The sequence below is a fragment of the Elephantulus edwardii genome, unplaced genomic scaffold, assembly GCF_000299155.1.
Source record: "Elephantulus edwardii isolate Elephantulus edwardi_28Jun2011 unplaced genomic scaffold, EleEdw1.0 scaffold00441, whole genome shotgun sequence".
Classification (NCBI taxonomy): Eukaryota; Metazoa; Chordata; class Mammalia; order Macroscelidea; family Macroscelididae; genus Elephantulus; species Elephantulus edwardii.
Window position 1 is genome coordinate 677,330 of NW_006400191.1, and position 13,719 is coordinate 691,048.

Consider the following 13,719-nt stretch of genomic DNA (forward strand, 5'->3'; position numbering starts at 1 on the left):
ATAGCAAGTGATTGCAAAGACCATGGCATGTATCAGGCGCACCTTAGTCTCCAGACTGACATCTTTGCACTTCAGCACTTTAGAGAGGTCTCTAACCATAGACTTTCCCATCACAATACATCTTTTAATTTCCTGATGCCAAGAGTGTTGACTGTGGATCCAAGCAAACCGAAACTATGAACAATCTCAATCTCTTCACCATCCATTATGATGCCAATTGGCCCAGTGATGAGAATCTTTGTTTTCTTGATATTGAGTCTCAATCCATACTGAAGACTGCAGTCCCTCACCTTCCACAGCAAGTGTTTCAGGTCCTCCTAAGTTTCAGCAAGCAGGGTTGTGTCATCAGCATAACACAGAATATGATTAGGTATTACTGGCATGACAAGAGTCCAGAATAAGAGTTGCATAGTAATGTGCTCTGGCGGAGGGGGGAACTGTATAACAATGAAAGAACTTTTTTTTTCCAAAGAAAAAAACAAAGTGGGGGAAGGGGAGACAGGCATGAAAATGTGCAACAATGAATGAATGGAAATCCAAGTTCTTTATAAACTTTCATTAAAATCTAAAAAAAGAAAAAAATGGAAAACAAACAAATAAAAAAACCCAAACAGTGCTGGAGAAGAGTGTTGAATATACCACAGACAACCACGAGAACAAACAGGTTCGTCCTAGAGTGTCAAACCAGGCTGCTCCTTGGAGGCAAGGATGATCAGGCTTTGTCTGATATACTTTGGGCACGTTGCAAGAAGGGACTAGTTCTTAGAGAGGGACTTCATGCTTGGAAGGGTGGAGGGACAGAGAAAGAGAGGAAGACCATTGATGAGATAGTGACTAGAGTAATGAAGGTAGGTGTATCAGAGACAGTAAAGTTGGCACAGGATAGAACAGGTTTCAGGGTTGTTGTACATAGGGTCACTATGAGTCGCAACTCCACGGCACATAACAACAACAGACACTATTTGTGAATTGGAAGGCTCTAAAATGAAACTCAGTATTTGAGATATGTTAAGTCTTAAATTCTTCACGATCACCAGATTCTGGGGTGACACTGGGTGGCTGGAACAACTTAAACAACAGTCAAGTATCAAGAAGTGAAGAGGTCATAAACTTAGAAGCCCTACCATATAGCATAAAAAGGCTTGCAAATATAGCCAGAAAAGCATATCCAGGAGGGGATAAAATTGACAAATGGGACCTTCTAAAAATCAAGTCCCTATTTACATCAGAAACTTTCCCAATAAAGTGAAAAGAAAACCTACAGACTGGGAAAAAACATTTGCCAATGACATCTCAGATAAGGGTCTCATAATGAAAGTTTACAGAATACTACAGGGTCTCCACAAGAAAAAGATAACCCAAAAACAAAATGGGGGAAAGACATGAAAAGATTCTTCACAAAGGAAGACATTAAGATGGCCAACAGACACAAAGATGAATGTTAAAAATCACTGGCAATCAGAGAGATACAAATCAAAACAACAATCTATTTCACCCTAGCAGCAGTAGCAAAGTTTTATAGGACAACAAGTAATGCTTGGAGAGTATGTGGAGAGACTGGAACTCTCATGAACTGCTGGTAAGATTGTAAAATGGCACAACCACGCTGGAAGGTAGTTTGGCATATCCTCAAAAAGCAGAACATAGAAATTCCATATGACACCACTATTCCACTGCTAGGAATATACCTCAAAGAAATAAGAACCAAGACATGAACAGAGATATGTACACCTATATTCATAGCAGCATTAACCTAAATGCCCATCAATAAACGAATGGATTGAGAAACTGTGGAACAGTCACACAACAGAATACTATGCAGCACTAAGGAACAACAATTTCATATAAGACTATATAACATGGGAGAGTCTAGATAGCATTGTGCTGAATGAGATAAATCAGTCTCATAAGGACAAATACTGCATTATTGTAAAAACAAGACAACTGAGCAAGATGTATATAAATAAAAAGGGAATGGGGAAGAGCATGGAAGAGGGCAAAGGTAAAATCACCAGGATAGTGGAGGTTAGTGGGCAGATGGGGAGATGAAGGAATAGGTAAGATTCAACAGAGACTTGAAAAGACAGGCTAATAGCAGTTGTTGTTGTTGTTAATTGCCATTGAGTCGAATACAATTCATAGCAACCCCATGAACAATAGATCTGAATTCTGTAGATCCTGCATCATCATTCTCAACACATTTGAGTCCACTCCTGCAGACATTGCATCAATCCATCTCACTGAGGGTCTTTCTCCCTTTCACTGATCTTTCCAAATATGATGTCCCAGGGAGCTCTGGTGGCCTAGTGTCAAGCTGCATTGAAATCCTGAAGGTGTGAGGCTCAAATCCACCAGATGCTGTGCTGGAGAAGGAGGGACAATCTCCTCCTGTGCCAGTTGGATCCAACTCGAGGGTACACAAGAAAAAAGTAAAAAGTAAAAAATTCCCCAAATATGGTTATCTCTGTTCAATGATGCAGGAAACATCAAAAGAAGATGGAGGGAATACATAGAGTCACTGTACCAAAAAGAATTAGCTGATACTGAAATATTTCACAGTATTTGAAATATTTCAAGAAGTACCATATGACTAAGAAACAATGATAATGAAGGAAGAAATTTAAGCTGCACTGAAGGCACTGGCAAAAAATAAGGCCCCAAGAAGAGATGGGATGCCAAATGAAATGTTTCAAATGCAGCCCTGGATTTGCTCACTAGTCTATGCCAGAAAATTTGGAGCACAGCTGCCTGGCCAACTGACTGGAAGAAATCAATGTTTGTTCTCACTCACAAGAAAGGTGATCCAACGGAATGTGGAAATTATCAAACAATCATCATGAACATCGCATGCAAGGACAATATTTCTGTGGATCATTCAAAAACAGCTACAACAGTACATAAACAGAGAACTGTCATATGTTCAAGGAGGACTTAGAAAAGGCCACAGCCTTAAAGATATAACTGTTGATGTCAGATGGATATTAGCTGAAAGCAAAGAATACCAGAAGAATGTCTATTTGTGCTTTGTTGACTATACAAAGGCATTTGACTGTATAGATCATAACAAATTATGGCTATCATTGAGAAGAATGGTAATCCCAGAATACTTGATTGGTCTAATCCTAGACCAAGAGGCTATTTTGTGAACAAAGTAAAGCAAACACTGCATGGTTTAAAATCAGTAAAGGTGTGCATCAGGGCTGTATCCTCGTTCATACCTATTTAATCTGTATGCTGAGCAAATTATTTGAGAAGCTGGACTCTATGAAGAGGAATGTGGCATCAGGATTGGAAGACTCATCAATGACCTTCATTATACAGATGACATAACCTTGCTTGCCGAAAGTGAGGAGGACTTGAAGCACTTGCTGCCAAAGGTTAAGCACTGCAGCTTTTAATATGGACTGCATCTCAACATCAAGAAAACAAAAATCCTCACCACTGGATCAATAGGCAACATCATGATGGACGGAGAAAAGCTTGAGACTATCATCTTACTTGGATCCACAATCCAAGTACCAGCAGTCAGGAGATCAGGAGACCTATTGCACTGGGAACATCTGCAGTCAGGGACCTCTCCAAATTATGGAAGCATAATTATGTCAGTTTGAGGACAAGGGTGTATCTGATTCAGTCCATGGCCTCTTCAGTCACTTGCTATACTTCTAAGAGCTGGACAATGACTAAGGAGGACAGAAGAATTGATGCCTTTGAACTGTGGTACTGGAGAAGAGCGCTGAAGATCCATGGACTGCAAAAAGAACAAATATATTTGTCTTGGAGAAGGTGCAACCAGAATGCTCCTTGGAAGCAAAGAAGATGAAATTTCATCTTACATATTTTGGGTATGTTGCTAAGAGAGGTTATTCCTTGGAGAGGGACATGACACTTGGAAATATGGAAGGGCAGTAAAAAAAAAAGGAAATCCCTCAACTAGGTGGATTAATACAGGGACTACAGCAATGAGATTTAGTGTGTCAGAAGTTATGAGGATGGCACAGGAAAGGACAGTGTTCCCGTCAGTTGTTCATAGGATAGCTATGAGTCATACTCGATTGCACTTAACAACATGTCCAAGGGAGCTCTGGTGGCCTAGTGGCAAGAAGCTGCACTGGAATCCCAAAGGCACGTGATTCGAATCCACTAGATGTTCTGCTGGAGAAGGATGGGCAATCTCCTCCTGTGCCAGTCAGATCTGATTCGATGGTACACACACATAAAATAAAAAACAAATAAAAATAATTTTTAAACATTTTTTAAAAGAAAGACAATGTATATGAATTAAAAAAACCAACCAACCAACCAACAACATGTCCAAAATATGTGAGACGAAGTTTCACCAACTTTCCCAAAGAACAGTCAGGCTGTACTATCTCCAACATATATCTGTGCATTCTTTTAGCAGCCCATGGGATTTGAGTACTCTTCTCCAACACCACAACTCAAATGCATCTTCTTTCATCCTTATTCACTGTCCATCTCTCAGATGTATAGCAGGTAACTGTGGGCTGAATCAGGCACACCTTACTCTTTAGACTGACATCATTGCTCTTCAGGACTTTGGAGAGATCCTTAACAACAGACTTTCCGAATACTATACATTTCCTGATCTCCTGACTGCTGGTACAAAGGTTGCTAACCATGGATTCAAGCAAGATAAAGATTTTTTTCAATCTTTTCTCTATCAAGATGTTGTCTATTGGTCAATGGTGAGAATTTCTGTGTTCTTGAAATTGAGGTATAATCTACATTGAAGGCTGCAGTCCTTGATCCTTTGCATCAAGTGTCTCAAGTCCCCTTTCAACAAGCAAGGTTGTGTTATCTGTAGATTGTTGATGAGGCTTCCTCCAATCCTGATGCCACACTCTTCTTCATAAAGTCCAAATTATTTGCTCAGCATATATACTGAATACGTCTGGAGAGAGGATATGGGCCTGATGCACACCCTTCCCAATTTTAATGCATGTAATGTTTTCCTTGCTCTGTTCGGACAACAGCTTCTTGGTGTAGGTCTAGGTTTCATATAAAACAAGTGTTTGTGGAATTCTCAGTCTTTTCAAGGTTAACCATAAGCACAGATCAGTAGTAATTAATTATATAAAATAAAATGTATATGAATGATTGTATGAAACAAAATGCAAATGAAAGTTTGTATAAAACACAAAGTATATTAACTATTCCATGAAAACCAACAAAAATATTAGACAAAAAAAAAAGGAAGAGGTCATGAAACCAAAAAGACACAGAGAGGGGAGGATTTTCTACATAGACATCAAATACACTGAATAAAATCAGAGAAATCTTGAGAAAGAGCTAAAGGCTTTAGTAAGTATAGAGAAATAATATGATGTTACTATGCAGTGATGATGATCACAAAACCAGTGAACACTCACATAAAATTTATCGTGTACTAGGCAACTGTTTTTGCTTTTGTTTTCTATTTTTTTTCATTGGGAAAAAACATATTGGGGGTACAAGGAGGTGAGGGTTGGGGAAGGCAACTGTTTAAATGCAGTGTTTCCCTGCTCTTTTTTGCACAACAGTCTCCTGATCCAGGTATAGGTTCCATATGAGCACACTTAAATTCTCTGGGATTACCATTCTTCTCAATGTCAGCCACAACTTGTTAAGATCCACACAGTCAAATGCCTCTGCATAGTCAATAAAGCACAAATAGACATTCTTCTGGTATCCTTTACTTTCATCTGGCATCCTCTTCTAAATCCTGCTTGAACTTCTGGCATTTACCTATCTATCTACTGTTCTAGCCATGTTTGCATGATCTTCAACAGTATTTTGCTTGCATGTGATATTAATGATATTGCTCGATAGTTTCTACATTCAGTTGCATAACCTTTCTTGGAATAGGAATAAACATGGACCTCTTCCAATCTGTTGGCCAGTTATCCTCCAAATTTCCTGGCATAGACTGCTGAGTGCATCCATATCTCCATCTGTGAAGTTAAACAAGTCCCTTGGTATCCAATCGATTCCTGGGGCCTTATTCCTGGACCGATAGGCAGTGTCATGTTGGATAGAGAGGAGATTGAAACTGTCAACAGCTTCATCTTATTTGGATCACAATTAACATCCTTGGTACCAGCAGTCAGGAAATAAGAAGATACATCACACTGAGAAAATATGCAGTTAGGGACCTCTCCAAATTATTGAGGAGTAATGATGTCTATTTGAGGACTAAGGTGCAAATGATCAAGGCCATAGTCTTTCTAATTACTTAATATGCATCTTAGAACTGGACAATGAATATGGACGACAGAAAAAGAATTGATGCTTTTGAGCTATGGTGTTAGAGAAGAACATTGAACATGGACAGCCAAGAGAACAAACAGTTATGTCTTTGGAGAAGGTGCAGCCGGAGTGCTCTTTGGAGGTAAGAATGATGAGGCTTCACCTCACACTTTGGGCATGCTGTTAGGAGGGACTATTCCTTGGAGAAGGACATGATGCTGGGAAGAATGGAGGATAAGCAAAGGAGATGTAGACCCTCAACTAGATAGACACGGTGACTGCTGCAATGGGCTCGTGTGTCAGGAAGTGTGAGAATGGTGCAGGATAGGACAGGGTTCCGATATTCTGTTCATAGGGTCGCTATGAGTCGTATTCGACTCAATGGCACTTAACAAAAGGCAACTGTAGACTTGAATTTGTTCTTCAGTTTCAACAATGCCAAGCTAGTTTTTTCCTTTTGATTTTTGGACTCCAGCTCTTTGCACATTTTGTTATAATACTTTGTTTTGTCCTCATGAGCTTCCCTCTGACATTTTTTTGTTCACCTCTTTATCATTTCTTCCCTTTGTTTTGGCTTCTCAGCATTCTAGTTCAATATTCAGAGTCTCTTCTGACATCCATTTTGGTCTTTTCTTCCCTCCTGTCTTTTTAACAACCTTCAGCTTTCCTCAAGGATGATATCCTTGATATAGTCCCACAGCTCATCTGGTCTTTGTTCATTACTGTTCAATGCCTCAAACCTGTTGAGGTGGTTTTTAAATTAAGGTGAGCTAGACTCAAAACAATCTTTGTGGATTGTTTTCATTTTCTTTTTTATAAGTCACACAGTTTTTATATAGTGTCAATCCATCTTTTTTAAAAAATTTTATTATTTTTGTGTGAGTGTACCATCAAATCAGATCTGACTGGTTCAGGAGGAGATTGTCCCTCCTTCCCCGGCAGAGCATCTGGTGGATTTGAATCGTGCACCTCTGGGATTGTAGTTGCAGCTCCTTATCACTAGGCCACCAGAGCTCCCCGTCAAGCCATCTTTTTGAGGGCCTTCCTCTCTTACTCTGACCCTCCACATTTCTCAAGGACCCGTTCCCCCCTTTTTTTTAATGGTTTGCTTACAAAGTTCGTATGCACTGGGTTTCACACTATTTCTCATTCATATTATATTTCATACAATCATTCTCATGCACTAAGTTTTGTGCTTTTGAGGGTTTTTTAAAATATAAACATTTTGTTTCATACTGGTTTACTTACAAAGTTCCTATACATTGTTTTCACACCAGATCATTCTCATTTCCTTAACCCACCTCAGCATGCAGGAGCAATGATTTTATAAATCACAACCTATCTTGGGAGGGACTGGAGGGTATTAATCATTATGTTTTATAAAATTAATAACCATTGGACTTCGCCCTTGTATTTACACCCAGATCCTTCACATTTCCTTCCCCCACCCTGTACCCACCAAACTATTAATTTTATTTAGCCTCAATTTGAACTTGCACATAAGTAGTTGATGGTCTGTTCTACTGTCAGCACCTGGCCTGATTTTCACAGCTGATACTGAGTTTGTCCAACAATTCTTTCCACAGGTGAAGTGAGGTCCAGGTGTATAGTTGCCAACGGTGTTTTGTTTTTTTTAAATTTTTACTTTATTATTCTTGTGTGAGTGTACCGTCAAATCAGATCTGACTGGTACAGGAGGAGATTGTCCCTCCTTCCCCGGCAGAGCATCTGGTGGATTCGAACCGTTCGCCTCTGGGATTGTAGTTGCAGCTCCTTACCACTAGGCCACCAGAGCTCCCCTGTTTTTTATAAAAGGTATCTGTAGTTAATAGATTACTGATTGTACAAAATTCAATTTCCAGCCTCATTTCTATCACCAAGTCCGTATACTATGACTGCTGATTCTGCTTCTTTGTTCCCAACTTTTGCATTCCAGTAACCAGTTAGTATTAATCAATCTTGGCTGCATGTTTGATCTATTTCAGACTGCAAAAGTTGGTAGAAATCTTCTATTTCTTCTTCCTTGGCTTTAGTTGTATATTTGAATGATAGTGGTACTGACAGGTCTTCCTTATATGAATAGTATCCTGTCACTTACAACATTGTATTTCAGGATGGATCCAGAAATGGTCTTTTTGACTATAAATGCAATCCAAGTTTTCTTTAGTTTTTCATTCCAGGTGTAGTAGGTCATAAGAATTATGTGATTCAAAGTGGCTAGTGCCAGTCCATCTAAGCTTACTGATGCCTACCTAGTATGTCAGTTTTTTATGCATTCCATTTTTTTAACAATGTCCAATTTTCTTATATTCATACTTCATAAGTTCCACATTCAGTTATTAGTCAATGTTTGCACCTATTCTTCCTCATTTTAGTGACTTACAAAATGAGAGTTCAGCCTCCAGTGCTATGTCTAATAATCTAAGTGTGTATCAGAGGTGTAATCTTTCTCCATACCTTTTCAATCCATATGCTAAGCAGATCATTCGAGAGGCTGGACTTTATGATGAAGAATGTGGCATCAGGATTGGAGGAAGATTCAACAACCTGCATTATGGAGATGACACAAGTTTGTTCGCCAAAACTGAGGAGGACTTGAGGTGCTTGCTGCACAAGATCAACGACTGCTATCTTCAATATGGATTGCGCTTCAACATCAACAAAACAAAAATCCTCACCATCAGGCCAATAGGCAGAATCATGATAGAATTATAGAGAAAAGACTGAAGTTGTGATCTATTTCCTCTTGCTTGGATCCACAATCAACATGCTTAGCACCAGCAGTCAGGAAATCAAAAGATGAGTTGCATTGGGAAAATCTGCTGTCAAGGACCTCTCCACAGTGCTAAAGAGGAACAATGTCAATCCAAATACTAAGGTACACCTGATCAAAGCTATGTCTTCTCAATTTCTTGCTATGCATCTGAGAGCTGGACAATGATTATGGATAACAGAAATAGAATCAATGTCTTTGAATTATGGTGCTGAGTACTGAAATGATGAATTGAATTATGGTGAAGAGTATTGAAAATACTGTGGACTGCCAAAATAACAAAAAGACTGTCCTGAAAAGACTGAAACCAGATTGCCCTTTGGAGACAGGGACTTCAAAATGCTGCCTCACATACTTTGAGCATGCTGCCAAGAGGGGTTAAGTCCTTGGAGAAGAACATCATGCTTGGAAAGGCGGAGGATCAGGTCAAGAAAGGAACATCCAGCCTTTTTGTTCCTTCGTCACCACCTGGTGGTCGGCAAGAACAAGCGCCTTACAAAAGGTGGCAAAAAAAGGAGCCAAGAAGAAAGTGGTTGATCCATTTTCTAAGAAAGATTGGTATGATGTAAAGGCGCCAGCAATGTTCAATATAAGAAATATTGGGAAGACATTAGTCACAAGGACTCAAGGAACCAAAATTGCGTCTGATGGACTCAAGGGTCGTGTTTTTGAAGTGAGCCTTGCTGATTTGCAAAATGACAAAGTTGCGTTTAGAAAATTCAAGCTAATTACTGAGGATGTTCAAGGCAAAAACTGCCTCACCAACTTCCATGGCATGGATCTTACCCACGACAAAATGTGCTCCATGGTCAAAAAATGGCAGACCATGACTGAAGCACATGTTGATGTCAAAACCACCGATGGTTATTTGCTCCGTCTATTTTGTGTTGGTTTTACAAAAAAACGCAACAATCAGATTCGGAAGACATCTTATGCTCAGCACCAACAGGTCCGCCAAATCCAGAAGAAAATGATGGAAATCATGACCCGAGAGGTGCAAACAAATGACTTGAAAGAGGTGGTCAATAAATTGATTCCAGACAGCATTGGAAAAGACATAGAAAAGGCTTGCCAGTCTATTTATTCTCTCCATGATGTATTTGTTAGGAAGGTAAAAATGCTCAAGAAGCCCAAGTTTGAATTGGGCAAACTCATGGAGATTCATGGTGAAGGTGGTAGCTCTGGAAAAGCTACTGGAGATGAGACAGGTGCAAAAGTTGAACGAGCTGATGGTTATGAGCCACCAGTTCAAGAATCTGTTTAAAATTCAGCCTTTTAATAATTACAAATAAAAATTATTATTTGTGAAAAAAAAAGGAACATCCAGGAGGAGATGGATTGACACCGTGACTGTGACAATAGGGTGTCAGATGTGTCAGAGACAGTGAGGTTGGCTCAGGATAGTGCAAGGTTCAGAGCCACTGTTCATAGGGTCCCTATGAGTCATAGTCAGACTTGATAGCAAACAGCAATAACAACAGACACTGTTGTCAAGAGTTAACACACATCAACTTATTTAATCCTCACAAACCTATTTTTATTATGACCATTTAATATTTAGTAAAACCATAAGGTTTAAGTTTCTACAGTTACCAACTAGTGGAACTGGATATGAACTACTCAGGCAGCTTAACCACTAGTGAACAGCCATAACCACTAGTGAGTACTAGGCCACAAGGGGAGGTAACAAGAAAAGTAAGCCTTTTATAGGAATTTGGTTACTCTCTGGAGGAAGAAGAAAGATGTGTATACTGTAAGTGGGGCACTCACCATACAAGCCTGAGCCAAGCTCATGGCCAGACGGAACCGGGCAGACATGGCGACAGGCAGCAGAGGGCTCAGGCCGGAGCCCACGTCAGGGTTGATCACACGCAGGCAGCAAACCACAGCCTCTATAACCAGCTCAGTAGTGAAGGCTCGAAGGGTCTGCACATCTGGAGGAATAGCCCTGAAGAAAAAGGGGGCTTCCTTGATTGGGGCAACATTCAGAAAAGTGGGATCAAAGTGGGCTATCCTGCCTTCTGAAGGTGAGGAGGTAGTGTTCCTAATTCATGGATGCCATGGGTGACTGAGACCTCGATTTGGAAAACTAATAAGTAGAAAAGTCTTCAGGTCCTAATATCGCAGTAAAGGAAAAACGGTGGTTGGATGAGCCCTTAGCTAAAAAAAAGAAAAATCTCAAATTTTCACAATGATTAAGATCTTTCACATTTCTAAGGTCTGAAAAGGTCAAGGGATCCAAGTGGCAAGATCTCTGGATTTCTGAGTCTCCAGATAACATATCCCAAGATATCTTGCCACTAAGTGGCCTATTGATAAGAAGCTGTGCTGCAATCTCAAAGGCATATGGTTTAAATCCACCAGCTACTCCATGGGAGGATGGGCAATCTCCTCCCATGCAATTTACTGCCTCTGAAAACCTCCTGGAACTGACTGGACAACACACACAACGGGGTTTTGAAATTAGATACTGAGAGGCTAGGGTTTTCAGAGGTTGCAAAAATCAGGGTCCCTGGTTTTCAAAGTTCCAAGACCTCTGAGTTTCAAGCAATCTACGAATCAGGATCCCTAAAGATTGACATCATGATGTATAGGGACCTCAAATGGAGGAATCCTGTGTGTTCTGGTTACCAAGGTCACCAGATTTTCAGATTCTAGTCTTCTAGGTTGCCTGGTTCTCAGGGTACGGGTATTTTATGGTCTATAGATAGAAGTGTTCCAAGGTACTAAAAGCCATAGTTGTTGAAATGCTAGGACTTTCCTACATTCACAGATTTCAACAGTGGCATCACTAGGGTGTGGGGTGGGTGTGGAATTTGGATCATAATGGGTGACACTGTCAGCAAGAATGAAACTAAAATACATCTATAAAAATGTCGTATAGTGTTTCAACAGAAATTATTTTTGCTTTGATGTTTCTCATAGAAGCATCCTGTATTTATAATCGGAAAACATTTTTCATAAATGCAACTTACATGTATCAATATATCTACAAGGTTAAAACTATATGCTAATTTACTTTCAATCTTCTAATAAGCTCCAGTCAGTTACTATTACTAATTATCGAATTATAATAATGCATCAAATCACAAGATTTCATCTGCAAGCACTACAAGCAAATTTGCTTTCATTATATTGCTGTTTTTATAGTCGCTGATTTTTTTCAAATTTTCCGGTGTTTTAGCGACAATATTGTGATAATAAGTTTTCATGAACCTATATCAATAGCTTTTTTTGAGAATGAAAGTCATTAAACAAAAGGATAAAAAAATCAAAACTCTTCCTCTCAGTTATTAATAATTCATAACTAACAATTCCATTTAGAATTTTTTTTGTTAGTATTTAGATATAGATGATATCTAGATAGATAGATAGATGAGAAATAGATAATAGATACCTAAGAAACATAACAATTATAATTATGACATTACTTGATTAAAAATAATAAACATTACTAACGATTCTATATGTATGGTCGGTTATGAGAGAAGGCCCATTGGGGTCAGGGAGGGTAACACCAACCCTAATAACGCCACCGAATATTAGGGTTCCTGGTTTTGAAGGTTCGAAGGTTTTAACATTTCACTGTGCTCGGATCCATACCGTCGGGTTTACTTTCTCTGGGGCTTAAAATATTGCACAGCTCCCTCCTCCATGTCTGAAAGGGAGGGCCAATCTTTAAGTTCCTGGAAATTGAAGCCCTGGATTTTAAGGTCCAAGTATTTTAAAGTCTCCAGGTGACTGGACCAAGAGATTTTGGAGTCCCGGATGTGGGCATTCGGGGATGAGGAGGGGGACCGTGTCCTTACGTGCCGGCCTGGCGCAGGGAATGGATGAGAATTCGGTCGGCCTCTTCCATAGCTAGTCCAAGCAGTGGATCCAGAGTCAGGTCCGAGTGGGAGGGACGCAGCTTTGAGACCTCACACCGCACCACTGTCCACGAAGAGTCACAGGCCGCGCGAGAAATGCCGGGAAATGTAGTTCTGCTAGTGAGCGAGAAGCACGCTGGGTGCCTGGATCCCTAGTGTATACTTCCGCACGTAGATCTGTGCGTGCAATGGTCCCTGGGAATTGTAGTATACCTTCCTTGGGCTGTTTCTGGAGGGCTAGGTAGCCTAGTGGCAAGAAGCTGTTCCGCGTCAGAAGGATGGGCAGTCTCCTCCCTTCTGATTAACAGCCTCGAAAACCCTAAGGAGAGTCAGCTATGGGTCGGTTCTGACTCAACAGTACAACCACACAGGAGCAAATAGCCCTGATGACGTCGTGATAAGAACCTGCAAATGCATGTGGTTCAAATCCATCTGCTGGTCCTCTGCAGACTAATAGGCAGTCTCCTCCCAAGACGAGACAGTACTCAATAACAACTCAAAAGCAGAGATGGGGGGCTGGGGAGGGAGACAGAAAATGAGAGACAGAGAAAGCAAACACAGCAGCAACTTATGAAGTGTGCAGTCAGACAGAACACATTACTACCCTATGTTGTTATGTGCCATCCAGTCACTTGTGACTCATAGCGACCCTATGTACAACAGGCCTAAACCCTGCTCTATCCCGTGCCAATCTCACTGCCTCTGACACACCCATCCCGCTTATCCCAGTCACTGAATCAATCCACCTCATAGAGGGTCTTCCCCTTCTGTGCCATCCCTCCACCCTCCCAAGCATGATGTCCCTCTCCAAGGACCTGTCCCTCCTTA

The 13,719-nt window shown here is 40.4% G+C and overlaps 1 protein-coding gene across 1 annotated transcript in view; it reads right to left on the bottom strand.

The window, feature by feature from the left end:
- Nucleotides 1–12,881, bottom strand: part of CCDC22 (coiled-coil domain containing 22) — a 206,151-nt gene extending 193,270 nt beyond the window's left edge. Inside the window, exons 1-2 of the mRNA XM_006902707.1 lie at nt 12,832–12,881; nt 10,793–10,970 (exon numbers count right to left, since the gene is read on the bottom strand). Of these exons, the coding sequence (XP_006902769.1) occupies nt 10,793–10,970; nt 12,832–12,881 (228 nt within the window). The remainder of the gene's footprint in view (nt 1–10,792; nt 10,971–12,831) is intronic.
- Nucleotides 12,882–13,719: the final 838 nt, after the last annotated feature.